The sequence below is a fragment of the Lolium perenne genome, chromosome 2 (assembly GCF_019359855.2).
Source record: "Lolium perenne isolate Kyuss_39 chromosome 2, Kyuss_2.0, whole genome shotgun sequence".
NCBI classification, from domain to species: domain Eukaryota; kingdom Viridiplantae; phylum Streptophyta; class Magnoliopsida; order Poales; family Poaceae; genus Lolium; species Lolium perenne.
This window is the reverse complement of record NC_067245.2, coordinates 31,008,272-31,030,684: the sequence shown is the minus strand read 5'-3', so window position 1 is coordinate 31,030,684 and position 22,413 is coordinate 31,008,272. Positions and strand designations below refer to the sequence as shown.

Genomic DNA, 22,413 nt, shown 5'->3' with positions numbered 1-22,413 from the left:
ATTCTACTTGACCACTAGTTTGAGGATGATAAGCGGAAGCAATTATATGATTAATACCATACTTAGCAAGAGTTTTTCTAAAACCTCCATGAATAAAATGAGAACCTCCATCAGTCATAATATATCTAGGTACTCCAAATCTAGGAAAAATAATATCTAAAAGCATTCTTAAAGAGGTCTCACCATCAGCACTTTTTGTAGGTATAGCTTCCACCCATTTAGTAACATAATCAACAGCAACAAGTATATGAGTGTTACCTTCTGAAGACGGAAAAGGTCCCATGAAGTCAAATCCCCAACAATCAAACGGTTCAATAACAAGAGTATAATTCATAGGCATTTCATTGCGTCTGGAGATATTACCAACCCTTTGGCATTCATCACAAGATAAAATCAACTTTCTCGCATCTTTGAAGAGAGTTGGCCAATAAAAACCTGATTGTAGAACCTTTTGCGCGGTTCTTTCTCCGGCGTGATGTCCTCCATAAGCACTACCATGACATTTACTCAATATCTCCTGTTGCTCGTATTCGGGAACACATCTTCGCATAATACCATCCACTCCTTCTTTATATAAGTGTGGGTCATCCCAGAAATAATGCCTCAAATCATAAAAGAATTTCCTCCTTTGCTTGAGAAATTTGAAAAGGTCGGAGGCAAGTACTTGGAAACAATAAAGTTAGCATAATCAGCATACCAAGGACCTGTCTCGCGAGCTCACCTTTATTACAGCCAATTGTTCATTTGGAAAACTATCATTAACGAGAACAGGATCATAAGCAATATTTTCCAATCTAGACAAATTATCAGCAACGGGATTATCGACCTTTCCTATCTACAATATGTAAATCAAATTCTTGCAAAAGAAGTACCCATCTAATAAGCCTCGGCTTAGCATCTTTCTTTGTCATTAGGTATCTAATTGCAGCATGATCAGTATGAATAGTAACTTTTGAATCAACAATATAAGATCTAAATTTATCACAAGCAAAAACTACAGCTAATAATTCCTTTTCAGTTGTAGCATAATTTCTTTGAGCAGCATCAAGAGTTTTACTAGCATAATGAATAACATTCAGTTTTTTATCTACTCGCTGTCCAAGAACAGCGCCTACAGCAAAATCACTAGCATCACACATAATTTCAAAGGGTAAATTCCAATCAGGGGGTTCAACTATACGAGCAGTTGTTAAGGCTTTCTTAAGAGTTTCAAACGCTTCCTTACAATCATCATCAAAAACAAATGGTACATCTTTTGAAGAAGATTAGTAAGAGGCTTTGAAATCTTAGAGAAATCTTTAATAAATCTCCTATAAAACCCAGCATGACCAAGAACACTACGAATACCTTTAACATCCCTCGGATAAGGCATCTTCTCGATTGCTTCAACTTTAGCTCTATCAACTTCAATACCTCTCTCAGAAATTTTATGTCCCAATACAATTCCTTCATTAACCATAAAGTGGCATTTCTCCCAATTAAGAACAAGGTTAGTTTCTTCACATCTCTGCAAAACTTTATCAAGGTTTCGCAAGCAGCTATCAAAAGAATTCCCATAGACGGAAAAATCATCCATGAATACCTCTACAATACTTTCACAAAAACCATGAAAAATAGCAGACATGCATCTTTGAAAAGTAGCAGGAGCATTACATAAACCAAAAGGCATGCGTCTATAAGCATAAGTTCCATAGGGACAAGTAAAAGTGGTTTTCTCTTGATCTTTAGCTTTAACAGCAATTTGTGAAAACCCAGAATAACCATCAAGAAAGCAAAAATGAGTATTTTTAGATAATCTTTCTAGCATTTGATCAATAAAGGGTAAAGGGTAATGATCTTTTTTAGTAACTTTATTAACTTTTCGAAAATCAATGCACATTCTATACCTACTCTTTGAGGAATGAGCTCATCATTATCATTAGGCACAACAGTCATACCTCCTTTCTTGGGAACACAGTGCACAGGACTAACCCATCTACTATCAGCAATAGGATATATAATACCAGCTTCAAGGAGTCGTAATACCTCATTCCTTACCACTTCCTTCATCTTTGGAATTAGACGACGCTGATGTTCAACAACAGGCTTTGCATCATCTTCCATATTAATAGCATGTTGGCAAATAGAAGGAGAAATCCCTTTCAAATCATCAAGAGTGTAGCCAATAGCGCCTCGGTGCTTCTTCAATATTTCCAATAACCTTTCTTCCTCAATCTCTGAAAGCTTAGAACTAATAATAACAGGATATATTTTCTTATCATCAATATGAGCATATTTAAGATTATCAGGTAAAGGCTTTAAATCAAAAACAGGATCTTCCTTTGGTGGCGGTGTTGTACCCAAATCTTCCACCGGTAAATCATGCTTGAGAATAGGTTGGCGAAGAAAAATTTCCTCAAGCTCATCTCTTTCTTTCCTAAAAATTTCGCTCTCGCTATCCTCCAAATGTTGCTGCAAAGGATTATTAGGAACAAGAACAATAGATGCACATTGCTCCATTTTAATATCATTACTAGGCAAATCAGCTTTATAAGGAGTTTTAGTAAATTTAGAGAAGTTAAACTCATAAGATTCACCAGCAAATTTAGTCAAAATTTTCTCTTTCTTGCAATCTATAATAGCTCCACAAGTATTTAGAAAAGGTCTACCAAAGATAATAGGACAATAATCACTAGCAGTGAACCAAGTACCAAAAAGTCAGCAGGATATTTAATCTTACCGCATAAAACTTCCACATCTCGAACAATACCAATTGGAGAAATAGTTTCTCTATTAGCCAGCTGAATAACCACATCAATATCTTCAAGTTCACAAGAATCAATTTCGTGCATAATCTCCGTGTAAAGCTCATACGGAATAGCACTAACACTTGCACCAATATCACATAATCCATAATAGCAATGATCACCAATTCTAACGAGATAGCATAGGAACACTAGCTTGTTTGGGTTTATTAGGATGTGAAACAATATGTGAAGCATCTTCACGAGAAAATAATATGACCATCCTCTACATTTTCAGTCACAAGATCTTTAACTATTGCAACAATGAGTTCAACTTTTATTTGTTCTTCGGGTTCTACGGGTTTCTTTTCACTTTTATGAACCGCACTATTTATAACAGTACTCCTTCATTTTAGCGAGGAAAGGAGTTTTTTCAATATAAGCTTCAGGAATAACATGATCGGCGGTTTCAACTACAACACATTTATTAATAAATGAATCAATTTTATCTTTATACGGTTCATGATACTTATCAAAATTCTTCTTTGGCAATTCATAATGAGAAGCAAAAGCTTTATAAAGATTTGCAGCAACTTGAGAATCAAGACCATATGTAGCACTCATATTACGAAATTTATCAGTATCCATAAAAGCTTCAATGCATTTATAATCATAAATTATACCTGATTCTCGATCTTTGTCGTTCTCCCATCCTTCAGTATTTTCTTGGATTCGATCAAGAAGGTCCCTTTTAAACTCTTCTTTGTTGCGTGTAAATGATCCAGAACAAGAAGTATCCAGCAAGGTCTTGTCTTGAAAAGAAAGTCTTGCATAGAAATTATCAATAATAACATTACCAGGAAGCTCATGAATGGGGCATTTGAGCATTAAAGACTTCAATCTCCCCCAAGCTTGGGCAATACTCTCTCCATCATGAGGCCAAAAATTATATATGCGATTCCGATCCTTATGAATTTCACTTGGAGGATAGAACTTAGAATAAAACCGGGGCACAATATCATTCCATTCAAGAGAATCCCCATTATCCGATAATTTATACCAATGCGCCGCTTTGCAGGACAGCGATAAAGAGAATAGTTTCTTCCTCACTTCATCCAGAGCAATTCCTGCACATTTGAATAACCCGCATAATTCATGCAAAAACAGTAAATGATCACCGGGATGGACAGTTCCATCCCCTTCATAGCGGTTATCCATAACACGTTCAATAATTTTCATAGGTATTTTATATGGTATTACTTCCTCACCTGGCGCTTCATCCACTACCGTTGCAGTAGTAGTAGATTTCCCAAATAGAAATTGAAGAGAAGATCTCTCCATAATGACTTATAGCGCAGGCAGGAATAAAATCAGCACAACGAAAGGTTTTCCTTACCAATTCCACTTACCAATAGCGCTTCACTCCCCGGCAACGGCGCCGAAAATAGTCTTGATGACCCACAAGTATAGGGGGTGTATCGTAGTATCTTCGATAAGTAAGAATGTCGATCCCAACGAGGAGCGAGAAGGTGTTGACAAGCGGTTTCGATGAAGGATTCACTTGTAAATGCTCACAGACAAGTATTCGGGGGTTTTGATGTAACAGTTGAATAAAGTACGAGTATGTAAAGTGCGAGAGTAATAATTGCAGCGAGTGGCCCAATCCTTTTTAGCACAAAGGACAAGCCGGTTTGTTTACTTATAATGACCAAACGTTCTCGAGGACACACGGGATTTTAGTCTAGTGCTTTCGCTACATACGGCTAAATAATCTTCATTGTTGTGATAAGTGTTGTGTGGGTGAACCTATGCTAATGTACCGCCCTTCCTAGGACTAATACATACTTGTGATTATACCCCTTGCAAGCATCCGCAACTACAAGAAAGTAATTAAGAAATAAATCTAACCACAGCCTTAAACTCTGAGATCCTGCGATCCCTCCTGCATCGATATACCAACGGGGTTTAGGTTTGTCACTCACTCCGGCAACCCGCAATTGGCAAACGAATACAAGATGCATTCCCCTAGGCCCATAAATGGTGAAGTGTCATGTAGTCGACGTTCACATGACACCACTAGAAGAATAACACCACAACTTAAATATCACACCATTGAATATTACTCATCCATAGTTCACTACTAACATTTAGACTTCACCCATGTCCTCAAGAACTAAACGAACTACTCACGAGACATCATACGGAACATGATCAGAGGTGATATGATGATGAATAACAATCTGAACATAAACTTGGTTCAATGGTTTCACTCAATAGCATCAACAACAAGTAGAAATCGATACCGGGAGAGTTTCCCCTATCAAACAATCAAGATCAAACCCAAATTGCTATGGCGGTGACGGTGTCCAGCGGTGATGACGACGGTGATGATGGTGGAGATGATGATGATGGTGATGGCGATGATGTCCAGCTTGATGACGGTGACGATGGCGTCGATTTCCCCCTCCCGGAGGGAATTTCCCCGGCGGATTCCTGCCCGCCGGAGAGCTCTTTTCTCTCTGGTGTTCTCCGCCCCGCAGAGGCGGCTGTAACTCTCCGCGAGGTACCCTCTGTGGCTTAGGTCTTCGGGACGAAGGGTTTGGCGAAGAAAAGGAGGCGAAAGGGGTCGTGGGCCCTCCACACCACAGGCCGGCGCGGCCAGGGCCTGGGCCGCGCCGCCCTAGGGTGTGGGCCCACCCTGGCTGCTCCTGGCTCCTCCTTCTGGCTTCCTTCGTCATCTTGAAAAATAGGATTTTTGGTATAATTTCCTTCCAGAGTTGATCTTCCGAAATATTGCGTTCTGACGGTGCTTTTTCCAGCAGAATCCTGGCTCCGGTGTTTGATCCTCCAATAACGATGAAACATGCAAAATAGATGAAATAACATAAGTAATGTGTCCCAATATGAAATATATCAATGAATAACAGCAAATTATGATATAAAATAGTGATGCAAATTGGACGTATCATACTGCTATCAGGTTTTGGCAGATTTCTGTCATCCTGCTTTTATGTGTTTCTTCTAGTCTTCATTCTCTTGTTTTTGTTTTGTTTCTTTCCTAAAACACAAAAAGACCAAAAATATTTCTGTTGTTTCTCTTTACCATTTGTTATTTTGGTTTCTTGCTTTCATTTTGCTTTATTTGCTATCGTTGGTTTGCTATAAGAAAATCCAAAAAGATTTTGCTTTGTTTGCTTGTTTCCTTTTGTTCTTGTTTCAAATTCGAAAACACCAAAAATATTTGCTATTATTCTTTGATTTTGTAAAGTTCTTTATGAGTTCAATGGTCTTCGGTGGCTGGAGCGTGATTTTCATTCCATATTATTCAAGCTACACAAGTGAAAAGGCAATAATGACGATCTATGACAATCTGATTGTGGTGAGAGGCTGGTATGAACTCTATTTGTTTTCATTTTTGTACATATACTCATCCATGTGAGCATGCTTGGTTGGTTCATGTGAGGTATATGTCACTTAAGAAAGTCTAGTAGTTCATGATCTCTCATGTTAAGCTCCAATTTATTAATATGAGTAGCATGTCATGGATGTTTGCTTGCATTGTTTTATTCATAAATAGGTATGATATTGTGGTATCCTCCTCTGAATAATTCGTTTGAATTAACTTGGCACATGCTCACGCATGCATATGACTGAACAAAAGTCAATTAAGCCTCAATGATTTACATTGCTTCAGAGTCCTTGTATCACTTTTATGCCTCTGTTAATTTATTTTGCCGCAAGCATGATTATGACAGTTACTGCTCTCTTGATTTGTCGCTCCCTAGTCTTTTGCTAGCCTTCACTTGTACTAAGCGGGAACGCTGCTCGTGCCTCCAAACACATGAAAACCAAGTTATTCTAGAGTGTCCACCATAAATACCTATGCATGGCATTTCAAACCATTCCAAGTAAATTCTCATGTGCTACCTTTAAAACCCTTCAAAATGCTTCTCAATTTGTGTTAACGTTTTATAGCTCATGAGGAAGTATGTGGTGTTTATCTTTCGATCTTGTCATTTACTCCGGACGGACTTTCACCAATGGACTAGTGGCACATCCACTTATCCAATAAATTTGCAAAAAGAGCTGGCAACGGGGTTCCCAGCCCCAATTAACTAACTTTCATAAATTTACAAATAGACACTCCTCCATGGTATGTGATTGTTGGTCGGCACCCGAGGATTCGGTTAGCCATGGCTTGAGAAAGCAAAGGTGGGGAGGAGTGTCATCTAAATAAAACTAAAATAAAAAGGCACTCCTTCATGGTATGAGATTGTTGGCAGGCACCCGAGGATTCGGTTAGCCATGGTTTATGAAAGCAAGGTTGGAAGGAGTGCCACCCAAAAATAAAATTTCATGGGAGCCGCTCTTGAAAGTCCGGTTGATGAGGTAGTTAGAGTGCCCATTACCATTCGTTGACAACAACAAACACCTCTCAAAACCATTTTACTTCTGTCTTTATAAAAATGAAAAGCTCTAGCCCATGTTAATCCCTGCTTCCCTCTGCGAAGGGTCAATCTTTTACTTTTACATTGAGTCTCCATCCTTTCTTTGAGTACTTTCTTGAGAGCACAACTGTCATTCTTAGTGTAATATGCTTGTCTCAAAATATGATTGATTGTGGTATAACTTTGATGCTTTTATCTTTGACAATCACTATTTCTAGTCTTTCTATGAACTTCAGAGGTGCCTGAGCATTTATGTTTTGCTGATCAAATATGGGCAAGCGAGATACCACTCTATCATACTCTTTTATGAACATTGCAATCCTGCTTATATACATGATTCATGATGCTTATTATTAATTGTTGGTACCTTTCCATGATTGACATAGCTATTAGATGATCTTATTTGCATGTATCTTATTATGAACTGCCTAAGTATTAGCCATGGCATGAGAATATTTACATCATATGAACAAATGTGTTCGTGAAAGTTCTTTTATCGCTCAATTGTTAACTGAATTGCTTGAGGACAAGCAATAAGCTAAGCTTGGGGGGAGTTGATACGTCCAAAAAGTATCTACTTTCCCGAACACTTTTGCTATTGTTTTGCCTCTAATTTGTGTATTTTGGATGCAACTAACACGGACTAACGCTGTTTTCAGCAGAATTGTATACTGAACATGAAAGATCAAAATAGTAAGCTACATACCACGACTTCTCATGTAGGACAGAACAAATATCGTGCTTTTTAATAATGCAAACTGAAATGAAACAAGGGAGACGAGTATAACAGTTGTATAGCATAGATAATCCATTGTTCCAAGACAATAACATGATCCATATGATAGCATAACAAGCACCAAATGATAATGGCAGAAGTGGTACTTCTGTCATCCAAATTGTTCAGTTCTACTAGTAGCACTAGAAACTAAGAACAAAAGACATGGCTCATACTACAGGATTAGATAGCTGCTCCAATTGATGGCACATCAAACAATGGGAGTCCAAGACACGAAGGGGAGTCCAAGGCATCTTACATCACTATGAGGAATGGAGGCACATTGTTCACAGCCTCTTGTTCTTGCCTCTCAAACAACGCAAGCGAAATCATGCTCTCTTGGAGGCGATGCTTAGTAAGTGTGAGGTAGTTTTCATGCTCTTCGATTTCAACATTTCCTAGAAATTTACCATCGATGTCACAGCGGAACAGATGCCAACCCATCTGGATCAGCAGCTCCGCAACCATCCTTGGGACAAAATCCGCCCGCAGATTAAGTGGCGGCGCTGCCACCATAGCTCGCAAGTTAATCCGGTACTGGAAGCCCCAGGTCTCGGCGTCATAGTCCTGCAACACCCAGACATCTAGGGTGACGAATTCACAGGTGGTGCTTGACAAAGCAAGGGCGCCACCCATGTCCAGCAATGACACCATATCGCCCAGCTGTGCCGGACGGCTCATCTGGCGGAATATCTCAGCTACGGTGTCGAATACCGTAATGCTGCGACCCATTGCCCAGTGCAGGCTACCACGATGATGCACCGGTGGGCAAATGGAGGACTCAGCAGCAGGATACCCTTGTTCTGAAACTGTCGGCCACTGGATTAGTCTTGGCTGGTCTGATCCCACCGTGAGGACGAAGTAATCAGGCGGTTCAACCACGGCTAGGCTCATGATGCCTATTGAGTACACCGCCCACAGCACCCGGTGCTCTCCAGATGTGGGGTGCCGGTAGAAGGCGACTACGCTGACCGAGCCGATGCCTGGTCGGAGTGGAGGACGTGGCAGAGAAGCACACATGTGGGTAGCTGGGTTGCAGATGTAGAAATCGTGTTGGAGTGACAGGATGAGGAGGCCGTCACAAGCGCCGTGGTGCATAACATCGATTCTGGTAACAGGGGTGTACCGGACGAAGGGCCGTATCTTTTTATCACCGGCGCCACTGGGAACGGGGAGGCGGCAGATGCCCTTCTGGTGTTCGATGATGGGGAGCGAGGGCTGGCGGCGGTGGTGGTCGAGGATGAACTTGTCGGTGGAAGTGCCGCTGCGCCACGACCTGCGGACGGCGCGGCAGCGGAGTATGTCCCTTGGGGGCAACCGGAAGAGGATTTCGTCGACGACAAGCCACTCCGGCAGGTCATCGAAAACGGTCGCGCCGCTGCTGTCCGGCATGCTAACCGCTCGATCGCTGGTAAAGGGGAAAAAAGAACAAGTAAACATTGGTACGACGTAATACAAATTGCAGATGGGGCGACGGATTCGGCGCAAGAAAGAACTGCTTAGATCTGCCGGCTTAAAAGAAAGAATGGAAAGACTGGGCCTAGAGGATTTACTCTGGAGCACGGTCGAGCAAGGGCGGCGGCGACTTCCGACGCGACGGCGTTCCCGTCGTCTCTGCACGAGAAGACGAGCAAATCAATGAGCCGTCCACTCGGGCCCTTGCCAACGGAAATCCGGATGTGAACTAGTATTGGCGAAGGAGGATGTGAGGAGGGGGATGTGATTGCCGGTGTGAAGTGCTGCGCAGGTCGATGGGACTAGACGAGCTGTGTAGCCTTTTCAGGTTTGCAGTGTAGGCAGGTATTGATGAGGGGAGAGAAGCAAAACTTTGACTGGATGATCCTCTGCCCAACGGACTTCGAGCGACCGACCACATTACTGAAAAATAGTTCTGCACCTAGGCCCAACCACGCATAGTGATTAGACTGTTCGAGCATCACTACCGGTCCTTCTAATAGCACTTTGGGATTCTAACCATCTTCACTTGCATCCCCAAATCGCTTGCGCGCTGAAAAAAGAAAGTCCCAACCGTCCGATTTTTGTTCGGCGGTCCGTTACGGTGTCCGGCGCCACGAGCCCGTCTCCGCTACACAGGAAACGTTCCGGGGATGTTAGACACACCGAAAAGCGAGGTGAGGCGTGGCGGGACCGACACGTCAGCGGCACATGAAAAATTCGTCCACCGCTCCCTCCTAATCGCGCCTCTCCCGCCACATCGCGCCTCTCCCGCCGCACATTTCTGCCATTCCAACACATTTGACCTATCCCGCCGATTCATTTCTCCTCCCGCCGTCGCTACGCTGTTCCTCCCGCCGCCACCCTATCCCCATCCATGGCGCCGCCGACTGCCCCCAAAAAAATAGCCAAGAAAGCGGCTAAGAAGCCGCTGTGCAATGAGACGAAAGGGGCAAAGGCGCCCTTCACAAAGCCACGGAAGGTGCCGGCTCCGAAGAAGAAGCCGGAAGGCTGGACCGATGATCAGTGGCATCAAGACTTTCTGCGCCGGAAGATGTCGATGGTGGAGCGGAAAGGACGAAGGGCGGCGCAGCTGGAGAAGATCGGGCGTACGTCCACATCGACATCGCGCGCCTCCTTTCGGAGGAAAACCAGTCGGTGCCATGGCCGGACGCAAACCTGCCTGGAGAAGGCTAGTACCTCAACTCTGAGAGCGCTGGGACGAGGTGCGCCGCCGCCGAGCCATCTTGCCGCCGGATCTCCAAGAAGATCCGGCGTACGCGCTCAACTCCTACAACTGGATCTCCTTCGGAACTAGGGAGTTCGACGCGTGCCGCCGCGTTGGCTACCTCGGGGACGTCGAGTACTTCGACCGCGAGATCGCTGCGGAAGAAGAGGAGAACGACCAGGAGGACGAGGACGAGTAGGTGGAGCGCGCAGAGTACGACCACGACGACGGCGGGCTGGCGTGGGATCCGGAGACCCAGCCGCCGGACATTACCGAGGAGGAGGCCATTGCCATTGCCATGGCACTGGCCAACAGCGAGCGCGACGAGCTCAACGAGGTTGCTTTGTGGGACGGTCTCGCAATCCAGCTCCGCGAGTCCGCGCTGCTGCAGGGTAGACCGGCGACTCCTCCGACCACACCGACGCGTTCGAGCGACCGCGCTCCGGCTGCTGCTCCGGCCTGGGATCCCTGGCCACCTTCACCACAGCCTCCTGCGCAGGCGACGGCCTGGCCGCAGTTGCCGCAGCCTGCCCTACCTCCTCCACCGCCGGTGTACCAGCTTCCATGTCCGACGCCGGAGTTTATCGAACTCGTCAGCGACGACGACCAGTACCTTTTTTATGTTTTTTATTAATGTAAACTATGACTTTATGTATGGGAAAAAATTATGCGTTGTTCCACTGGAGCCACCCACCGTAAACGGGCGTGCGAACGATTTCGACCATTTGGCCAACGCAAACGGAACCAACATATCCGTTTGGGCGTCCGAAATGACCATCGGACATGCGTAACACACGAAGTGACCATGTGCCAAAAGCCAGTTCCTGTCCAAATTCCGAACACTCGAAAATGATTGGATAGGCAGCCGCTCCACACCGAGAAAGCCGACATGCGGTCGCCTCCATCCTCAAAAGCTTTTGATTTCTGAGAAGCGACAACAACTCCGTATCTCATCTGTGGCTTCGATCTATTTCCCCCTGCGATTTTCCGCCACCACCTGTCCTGCGACAAGTGCAGCACGCCACCTGTTCGACGAAATGTGCCCGACCCAGGCAGCCACCGAGCTCTTGGTACCGGGCGGCGCCGCGGGCGAGACGGCGTCCCACTCCGGAGGCGAGGCGGCCGACCACCTCAGCGCTCTCCCGGACGACCTGCTGCACCACATCCTATCGTCCCTGAGGGCGTGGGAGGTGGTGCGCACCTGCGTGCTCGCGCGGCGGTGGCGCCACCTCTGGGCGTCCGCGACCTGCCTCGACCTGCGCACGCGCTACTCCACCCGCGACTTCGCGCCAGACCATCTGCGCGGCTTCGTTTCCCGCCTCTTCCTCTCCCGCAACGCGTCGGTGCCCGTGGACACGCTCCGCCTGCAGTCGAGCGAGATGATGGGGGCCTTCTCTGATGACGACAGTTCACGCTGGATCAGTGTTTCCATGGAGCACAATGCGCGGGTCATTCATGTTGTCGGACATCGCAGATTCCCTGCGCTGTTGAAGGGCGTCTCCTTCGTCTCCTGCCACCTCAAGATCTTGAAGCTGTCCTATGCCAGGCTTGACCACAGGATCCTTGGGCAGCTCTCTTCTAGTTGCACATGTTTGGAGGAACTCGATCTTAAGGATTGCTTAGTCACGGGTGATGAGATTGTCTCTGCTTCTTTGAAGACTTTAGTCATGCTCAAATGCAAGATCGACAGGGACTTCTCGGTTGCTGCTCCGAACCTCGTACATCTGCGCCTCATCATGCCTTACGGCCGGGTTCCACTATTAAAGCACCTAGGGTCACTGGTCACTGGAACTATCATAGTCGACGACTATTTCTTGAGAGATGACATCAGTGAGGATGATGCTTATGATGAAACCACTGATGATGATGATGATGAACACATTACTGATCAAGAGGATTCTGACGAAACTACCGATGATGATGATGGTGGTGATGGTCCTGAACACATCATTGATCAAAAGGATTCTGATGAGACTGCTGATAACCGTGATAATAGCAATCATGGTTCTGAACACATCACTAATGAAGAGGATAGCGATGAAACCACTGATGATGATAATACCAGTGGTGGTTCTGAAAACATCAATGATAAAGTGGACTGTGATGAAACCGCTGATAATGATGGTTGCAATTGTGGTTATAAACACATCATTGATCAAGAGGATTGTGATGAAACCAGTTATGATGATGACGATGGTTGCAATTGTCGTTTTGAACTCATCGGTGATCAGGAGGGTTGTGATGAAACTACTGATGATGAAGGCGGTGATAACGAAATTACTGCTAAGAGAGATAACTATAAGAATGACAATGATTTTGGATGCATCAGTGAAGATGATAGTTTTGAAGAAAACACTGATGAGGAAGATGGTTCGGATAACACTAATGATTCTAACATTGGATATGGGTGTGGTGGTCACAAGGACAATGGCCATGATAGTGATATGGACAGTGATGACAATACCTATGAGTACAGTGAGATTGCAAAAGAGGCAAAACACATTTACCATGCTGGCAGTCAGAGTTCTAGTAAAGATGCCAACTATCATAGCTATGAAATCAATGATAGTGAATATTTGGGTGGCCAAAACATTCTTCGGAGTCTTTCAAATGTTACAAGTTTGGGATTGTTAACTGATGCTGGAGAGGTATAGCTGCCACCATCTTTTGCTGATCTCTCTCTCTCTCTCTGTCTCTTTCAGTATGCTTACCTTGTTTCCTTGACATTAGCCATTTACTTTTACAAGATCATTTCTCTCATGTTTGCCTCTGTTCCTTCCACCAGAACACACGATGTTCTTTATGCACATTTCTTACCTTTGCCTCTCCAGTAGTATCAAAACCTCTTCAAATGAAAAACAGTTCTTGTACTTCACTTCATCGTACAGTGGAAAGGGTGAATCAGTTAGATATGGAAGTGGATACCTTTGGGGCCATATTTTATTTATGGAGATAATTATGTATGATTGTTTATTATTATTATTTCAATAGTGTACCTGTTCATAAGCTTACTGTTTTTATACTATTCTATACTCAGTAGTCAGTATAACATATCTCGAGTCTTGTACTAGTCTAAGTGAATTTCCATTTACATAATTTTGTACCAGTAAAAGAGATGAATCGTATTGTGACTGTATGTGCTAATCCTCTAATATTACATAACTATATGGTTGTTGGTTTTCTCCTTTTTAACGTGGCATGTTTGTTTTCTTCTATAAATAATAAATAAGCCACTTGTATGCAGTGTGTAGAATATGGGTTGATTCAAATTACTGTTGTTCTTTATGGAATATATTATTTATTTTTGTGCAATATGAAGGTGGTTCTGAGTAGGGAATTGAAAAGGTGTCCAACTTTTAGCAACCTGAGGACCCTGTCCCTTGGTGAATGGTGCATGGCTTCTGATTTCGATGCAGTAATTTTCCTGCTGCAGCATTCACCTAATATAGAGAGGCTTTTTCTCCAACTTAAATTGGTATGTGTATATTCATCCATGGTTCTGTGTATTTATACCTGATCACAGGCTTAATAACTACTTTTTTGATCTGCAAAAGAACTTCGACATAAGGAGCAGAAAGGCATTGCAAACAGGTATCAAACTACAGGGAAGATCATTTACTTGCAAAGACCTTCAGATCGTGAAGATCAAATGCTCAAATGATGATTCGAGAGTCCATAAGTTGGCGAACTTGTTCATTGCAAATGGTATACCCCTCGAGAAGATTTTGGTCCGTCGGAGTGGGAGTGCTTGTGAGTCATACCTTCTCTTCATATACCATTTGTATTTACTTGCGGTCTTGCGATATGAGTATTACTATCACGCGTTTATATGTTATGCTAGTTGCTGACAGATGTACGACGCATAATATCTTATTCCTGAAATGCTAAATATATGTTTAATGGGCATATAGCATGAGCCACACTGTCATTATTCTGTTAAATGAGAAGTCAATTTAAATGTGTTGCTTCGTAGATTGTCCTAACCGACACTCATCCACTCCTGATATTTCTACCAGATCTCCGTGCCCAGGAGCTGACAAAGGAAGCCTTGCACCAACTGATGTTGTTCGGGCCAAAATGGACTAACACGAAGTTTGTCAAATTCTTGGAAAGATCTACCCTGGTGACCGAGATTAGGCGTTGAACATTGATCTCCTCCTGGAGGGGGTATAAGTGGTCCTTGCTTGGATGTTGTTTCAGAGTGTCGCAGCCAGACACCTGATATGCTATCTTCTGGTTATGACTCATGAAAACATGGAATCATATTGTTTTCAGGATGGAATCGTATTGTTTTCAGGATGTCGAGAATGTTGCGCAAGATATAGTTACAAACTCTGAGATGCATTGCTCGCCTTGTCAAAAGGGGTGCTTCTTTCAGGAGTACACAAGATGCATTCGTGTGAAGTCAAACGCACATGAACGGGCAAGGATGTAGCGCCCTGTGAACAGATAGTTAGGTCAGTGATGGCCTGCATTCTTGCACAAGATGGGAGAAACTACGGCCTGTAGGTAGGTGGAAACGTACTCCCCAGGCTCTGGTGAATTAGTGGAACAACCGGCCAGGGTTAAGCCACCGCCTGGGTTTCTCAAGAGCAAACTCCCAATAGCATCGACATCTTTGGTACATCACATGCCCGGTAAAACTTAGCTTAATTGCTTGCCACTAAGTTGTTCCACAAGTTAGAACAATGCAGAACACATCCAAGTTACAACAATGCAGAACAATTTCTTGTTGGCTTACTTCTGTGAAGAATTACTCCCGAGTACAACCTCAACACCTGCACGCTGGGTTAGCTGAACAACGCCGGTTACAGGCAAGTTGTCAAAATCGTTTGGCTGCTCTTCACTGCAAAAACAAGTTCCTTCCATCTTCATCAAATCTCTCGCAAATCACATCCCATCTATGTGGCAATCGGTATTTGTTACAGTTTAGGTACTCCAGAACTCGAGGTTTGACTGATCTCATCACAAAGGGCGCGTTTGGTTGCCTGGGCTGAAATCGTGCACCACTGGCGCAGCGAGATGGGCGCCCTGCGCGAACGGGCCGCCGGCCACTTTTGGCCTATCGTTTGGTAGCCTGTGCTGCACCGGTCCGAACAGAGTTGCAAATTGTTTGGATGCTTGTACACAGCGTTTCATCTATGTTCAGCCACATCACATATGTTTGGTTGCTATTTTGGGCATCCTAACAACAGATTCTCCTCACCACATTCAAATATGGTAACCTTACCATCATATAACGGCACACAAATAGCTCAAACACGATCATAAGAACAACAAACACTTATACACAACGAATAAAGTACTTCACAGGTCCTAATCTAGCGTCAGTGGTAAGACGGTTGCCTAAACCTGGGGGCAGACTCTTCAGGTCCAAAAGCAGTGTTCAAACGCCTCCTAGAGGCCAGCACAACAGCGAGATATGCATAAAAGTAGTGTTTATCAGCCTCCTAGAGGCCAGCACAAGTAACATGATCAGACTTTAACATAGGCAGCGATGGAGCAGCAGCACCTTAATGGCGAGGATCAGCAAAAGGCCTCTCGTGGCGCCTCTTGCAGCCGAAGACGCTGGAGCAGGACGTTTCCTTCCTGAAGACGGCGAACTTGAAGCCGTCGTCCCGAGGGGTGAAGACGAGCGTGTCGTCGACGTGCAGCAAAATCCTGGCGCAGAACTCACTCCAGGACTTGATAAACCCGACGCGCTGCCCTGTCCACTGCAGCTGCACCTTCCACGCGCAACAGTCGCCCAAGTACAAAAGCTGACCTTCACAGGGGGGGGGGGGGGGCATTGTTCTTGAGCTTGTACTTCCTGATGAGGGCTTCTCCATATACGGCGGGACGGCGAGGGCACGGAGGTCCTGAATCTCCACCTGGATGAAGAACGCCGGAAGACGCGGATTGGCATGGTGCCACATGTCAGCAGGACGACCGGTGTGATGCCTCGGCGCTGTGATCTGCTGGTGGGCTTCCATGAACGCTGCGTTGGGATCACGCAGCTGCACACGGACGGCATAGTCGACAGCGTCCAGTATGGGCCCGTCCGAGAAGTATTCCAGGAAGGGCCAGTTCTGCACACGCGCAAGGAAGCTATGTCAAGCTTAACAAGGCAATGGCATGGACAATCAGAAGCAGACAATGACATGCACAATCACAAGCATGCAATGGCATTGACAAGCACAAGCAGACAAAATGGCATGGACAAGCACAAGCAGGCAATGACATGCACAAGCACAAGCAGACAATGGCATGGACAATCACAAGCAGGCAATGGCATGCACAAGCACAAGTAGACAATGGCATGCACAATCAGAAGTAGGCAATGGCATGGACAAGCACAAGCAGACAATGACATTGCCAGCTGCTTGAGCTTGGCATCCAAGCAATGTCATGGAAAATGGCAATGCCAAGCTCAAGCACCATCATAGACTTGTGCTTGAGCTTGGCATGGCAAGCATAAGCACATTGCAATGAATCCTATGTACATTCACATCTACAATGTCATCTAGTCGACGTAAACAAGCGACAAGAAGATTGAGTCAAGGTACTTACGATTGGGTGGATCGCCAGCGCCCCACTCTAAGGAGGAAGAGGAGCAAATCCCGGTGGAGGGGGAGGCGGCGTAGCCGGTAAGTACGTCCTCGGGTCCGGCCGCGGTGCAACGATCGGGAAGCCGGGCGCCGATGGTGCTGTCATCTGGCACCGAGCACGAGGTCGGGTGAACCTTGGCGGCGGCGGGACGGCAGGCGCGCCATAGGGGGCAGGCGGACGCGGCTTGCCCCATGGCATCGCCGGCTGCATCGGGGTGGACGCAACCCCGACGGGGGCTCCATCTCCCTGCTGGAGCCCGGTGCACCGCTCGCCATTGCGGCCGCCCTTGCCGTCGGAAACCCTAGTGGGGACGGGAAAAAACCCCGTCCCCGACGGATCCGCCGGTCAAATCCCGACGGCTCGAAGAGCCAGGACGGCGGCGCTCCAGGTTGCGACACCGACGGGCCTCATGCTCGCGAACGGCGATGGTCGATTCATCACCGGCACGCGGCCAGCATCGATCATCGCCGCCGAGTCGCCGCCTCCAGCCTCATACTCGCAGACGAGGCGCATTAGCGCCTCATTGGACCGGGTGGCCACGGCTAGATCCGTCTGTGGTGGAGAGGATGGCAGCTAGATCCGTCTGTGGTGGAGAGGATGGAGGAGGTGGAGGAGATGAGGAAGCCATGATGGCGTCTGTGGTGGAGAGGATGGAGGAGGTGGAGGAGATGAGGAAGCCATGATGGCGGTTGATGGGACAGGACGATGCTATCTGTGAGTGAATGAGGAGAGAGAAGAACGAAGCGATGAGTGGAAGTAGGAGATGAGGAAGCCATGATGGCGGTTGATGGGACAGGACGATGCTATCTGTGAGTGAATGAGGAGAGAGAAGAACGAAGCGATGAGTGGAAGTAGGCAGCAAAGACCAAGACTACGCGCTCCTCCACGCGTATAACCGTTGCACGCGGGCGTGCAAAATTCCATGACAACAGGCCTGATCCCAGATTCAGGCGTTCCTCTAGGGCCTATCCCAGAAGTGCTTTGAGAACCAGTTGAGGCACAACACGGAAGTCTTACAGGCAACCAAACGGGGTGATTTTTGTTGGCCGAGCCAAAGGGCTCACGCGCCCAAAGCGTATTTGCCCACTGTGGATGAAGCATCACGATAACGCCCACGTTTCCGATGGGGCAAATAAAATGCAAACCCTATACTCCATAAGCCAGAATTTTTGCACCGTATCCTAAGGAACAGAGGGAGTATGGCATAAAATGAGATCTCTGGTTTCTAAAAAACTAAGAGCGTAGCCATGATAATGCCTGAAGTAAATAACAGCAGATCCACAAGTACTTTACAGAACAGTCCCCATCAAACGCACTTAGAAGGCAAATGGAAGTGATGAAATGTTCAGAGTGGCAAATATATGGAATGAGGCGAATGAGGCACACTAATCCGCAATCACTGATCAGGTGCTTATTTAAAATAGCTAATGCAAGTCTGTATTCTGAAAGTGCCCAGATCTGTACGGCGTTGGCAAGTGAAGACAGCCTCTAGCCCTGGAGCCCGATGATCCCTGGAAACAAGGAGCATGAGATCATAAGAGAAGACAAAAATGAACAAGGTTTCTATGAATCAAGCTACACGAAAGTAGCAACTAACAATTCGGCAAGACGGAATGAGAGTCAACTAAACCAGGGTGGAGCAAACAAAAGGTAGTACCACAAGAATATACTCCCTCCGTAAACAAATATAAGATGTTTTAGACATTTTGAAGTGAGCTAGATACATAACATAATGAGTGAATCTATATACTCCACTAAAAATGGACATGCTGTTTCTGCTCCCGGGAGCACATGCTCCTGGTTTTTAAAATTAAATTTCAACATATTATATAATGTCAAAAAATTCCGATAAAAAATGTTATGGATACATCTTGATGTTCTATGTGTTTGCAAAGTCGTTTCACAAAAAAATCGATACTTTTTGTGTCATGTGTAAAAAAATTAAAATTTGGTGCTAAATATAAGCTCTTCACAAGATGTTTTGCTTGTCATTTTTACACAGGACACAAAACCTATCGGTTTCGCGCGAAACTTGGCATACACATATGGATTGTTGACATATACGCGTGAAATTTGTGTTCGTATTTTTTGGATATTTTAAAATGTTTTTCTCTATAGCAGGAGCATATGCACCTGAGATCAAAATTGCATTTCCGACTAAAAATAGACTAGATAGCAAAGTAGATGAATCTACAAAAAGCTACAACATCTTATATTAGTGAATGGAGGGAGTATAACTTACCGCAAGCAACACGTGCACCAGCGTTTCCAGTGCTCTTGCTAAGCTCATGTCCGCCTGAAATACAACAGGATCAGTATTGGTTACAGTTGTTTCATTGCCTCTACCAAAATTGATGCAAGGGCATGCTATGTTCTAAATAGAATTAACAGATTCTAGATGGAAGTATAGAATTTAATAGCAAGCAAATGATTTACATATTGATGTGGAAGCACAGGATGATTGGCTAGCTGATATAACATTACCATAAACCAACATAAATAATCAAATGCTCTAAATAAAGCAGACCGAATGTAACACAGTTGCGCAAATGGAAAAAACATCTGTACAACTTCTAACATAAAGAGTTCCTTTTGTGAAGTAATATGAGTTCTCAACTTCAAGCTAGACAATATGTTCATATAACTGTAGCATAACATGATGGACTGGACTGGTTCCTTTAAACTAAATCGAAATAACATATGTCTGAACTGATGTCACCATGGCCTGCAAAATACTGGACACAGCCAATCAAACAAATCTGGACATTCAGGTGGAAGTTTTCACTTATCTTGGATTTTCCCAAAGCAACCCCAGCATCAATTAAGCTGAGCAAATGTTCAGTTGCTAAAGAGCATAACATAAATCATAGCATCTACACTGTATGCCAAAAACCTAAAATACTGTTGCGCTCGTCCCTAGAGACATTTGATGGAATACAATTTTATGTGTTGCATCAGGGAAGCAAGATGAAATCAAATATTAGCTCAGTTATTAGATTTTAAGATACAGTTATAGAAACCATCACAAAGTTTTCTTCAATATAAATCTCTAAACAGGTTTATCCAGAAGTAGATTAGAGTTCCCTGACTGTTCACACTAACTCCTAAATTATGAATTCATGATTATGATCCTTGCTACACATATAACATAACACGAGTGCAACTACTTCAGGAATCCTGAAAGAATAACATCATTCTAATCTGACAAAGCATCATGCCAAGGTAGACAATAAAATGTATGATTCCAGTTTTTCGGTAGCATTACCCTTGCCAAGATCATCAGCATCACCATGGACAACAACAGCACGGCCAATGATTGAATGTGGTCCAGTAAGGGGGATCTGTGTTCAAAAATTATAATTGATATCCAATGAACTGTGTTAAAACCCAAACAACAAGAAAAGAGACAATATAAATATGTTTACAGGGAGAAAAGAAATATAACTCACATGCTTGTCAACAACATTGATGGGAGCAACACCTGGGAACCAAGAAGTAAATTGTCAGTGAGGTTATGCATTATACACACAATGCGGCATTAATTTTTATGAAACAAAGCTGCCTAATTTCGAGAGAAAGCATAAATATACGTCCAACATAAAGGAATCAAAGTGAGGCAAGAATAGGAGTAACAAAAGTACCATCCTCTCCAGCTGTCACGTTTCCAAGATCACCAGCATGGCGGATTTCATCCTCTGGTGCCCCATGCACATGACCAGCGGGGTTGAAGTGTGGTCCTACAAAAGAAAACAATCGCACCAATAAGCACAGCATAATTCGTTGCTGAAAGGGGGGAAGAAGAAATTTAGGTACCAGTTGACATGCAGCCATTGGTGGTGTCACCAAGAGCGTGCACATGGAACCCATGGAGCCCTGCCTTCAGTCCAGAGACGCTTCCTGTCACGGTGGTCGGGCCTAATAGACAACAAACAATCGATTACACCCAACGAACACGTAAGGATGGAAATGCAGAGGCTCTCAAAGCATGGTTGTACAATTACCATCTCCCTCCTGGGTGAAAAAGATGGTTCCCTTGACACCCTCACTGCCGGAAAGCACGCATACAGCCTTCACCATTGTCGATGTGTTCTGCAATCAGGCGAGAAGACATGGTAAACCAGCCAGCGGTGTTGCAACAAAAGCAGATCATGAAGCTTTGCAATTAGTATAGTGCAGTTCTAGATTTAACTGGAAAATCACCAACTCTTCCTCACCCCTGCCATTCCTAGTTAAGTAGCTATGTGATTTCTCAAGTTCAGAAACAGAACATCAGCAAATACTATGACAGTAGGGCTCAACACAGTTGACATACTAGTACAGCAAAGGAAGGAAATTAACAAGGTGCTAAAAGTTCTAACTGAGCCGTACGGAACATTCCACTTCCCCGAACCATCTAGAACCCAAATCCGGAGCACTCCCCACAACCAGATCGCCGCATGCTCCAACTCCAACGCCTCAAACACTTACTAGCAGTGATATACGTTCCGCTACCAACACCGAGCACAACTGCGTACGAACGAGCGCGGATCGGGACACCACGAGAGCGCGGCCGAATCAGATCCTACCGAGACGCACCGGCGACTACAGATCCAAGAAAAACCTACTCCGGCGGAACCGGGAAGCGGCGAACGCAGATCGATCCGGTCGAACGGAAGCAAATTCGCAACCCTAGATGCCAGGAGAGGGGATTCGAGCGGTACCTACCTCAGGTGACCCCTGTGATGCGAGAGTGGTTGAGGAAGAAGGCGATTCCGATTTGGGGTTTATGACTGACGAATGGAAGATGCTGCAGAGGAGAAGACTCTCGAACCGAGGGCCGGCTAGCTTAAATAGAGGAGAGCAGGGGCGGTCGTGCTTCACCTACCCCTTCTGTTTCATTTTCACTTCGCTAAAAACTTCACTGATTTCTGAAAAAATTCACTGATTTTGCGATTCTTTTAAGATGAACTGAATAACATCGAATTTTTAGAAGTGCAAAATTTTATTTGGAGGAAATTTCTGGAACTGGTGCGCGTGCATTCCACGCAGCTGTGGATAATTGTGCATCTGCATCTGATATGTCCTCCACGTTGCCCCCTTCGTTTTCTTAATTTTGGAACTGTTGCGCGTGGATTCCACGCGAGTAGAAAAATGTTGTGCTGTCTCTTCCTACTGCCCCGGTGGCATGTTAACCCAACTGAATTGTCCACAATCTTG

The 22,413-nt window shown here is 44.9% G+C and overlaps 3 protein-coding genes across 4 annotated transcripts; 1 reads left to right on the top strand and 2 right to left on the bottom strand.

Annotated features, from left to right (window-relative positions):
* Positions 1–7,947: 7,947 nt before the first annotated feature.
* Positions 7,948–9,789, bottom strand: LOC127331701 (F-box protein At5g49610). Its single transcript, XM_051357880.2, has 2 exons — positions 9,500–9,789; positions 7,948–9,354 (listed from the first exon to the last, which is right to left on the bottom strand). The coding sequence occupies exon 2, from the start codon at positions 9,336–9,338 to the stop codon at positions 8,202–8,204; it is 1,137 nt and encodes a 378-aa protein (XP_051213840.1). The 5' UTR covers positions 9,339–9,354; positions 9,500–9,789; the 3' UTR covers positions 7,948–8,201.
* Positions 9,790–11,418: 1,629 nt separating this feature from the next.
* Positions 11,419–15,875, top strand: LOC127331698 (uncharacterized). The gene is made up of 4 exons (XM_051357877.2): positions 11,419–13,277; positions 13,949–14,104; positions 14,184–14,379; positions 14,646–15,875. Exons 1-4 carry the CDS (start codon positions 11,667–11,669, stop codon positions 14,771–14,773), a joined length of 2,091 nt encoding a protein of 696 aa, XP_051213837.1. The 5' UTR covers positions 11,419–11,666; the 3' UTR covers positions 14,774–15,875.
* Positions 15,876–18,459: 2,584 nt separating this feature from the next.
* LOC127331700 (superoxide dismutase [Cu-Zn] 4A) lies at positions 18,460–22,079 on the bottom strand. 2 transcript variants are annotated; one of them, XM_051357878.2, is made up of 8 exons: positions 21,922–22,079; positions 21,219–21,306; positions 21,031–21,132; positions 20,859–20,954; positions 20,667–20,698; positions 20,483–20,558; positions 19,460–19,513; positions 18,460–18,728 (listed from the first exon to the last, which is right to left on the bottom strand). In XM_051357878.2, the coding sequence occupies exons 2-8, from the start codon at positions 21,292–21,294 to the stop codon at positions 18,706–18,708; spliced, it is 459 nt and encodes a 152-aa protein (XP_051213838.1). In that variant the 5' UTR covers positions 21,295–21,306; positions 21,922–22,079; the 3' UTR covers positions 18,460–18,705. The 2 variants fall into 2 exon arrangements, with proteins under 2 accessions (XP_051213838.1, XP_051213839.1); XM_051357879.2 differs by having other exon boundaries at positions 21,918–22,069.
* Positions 22,080–22,413: the final 334 nt, after the last annotated feature.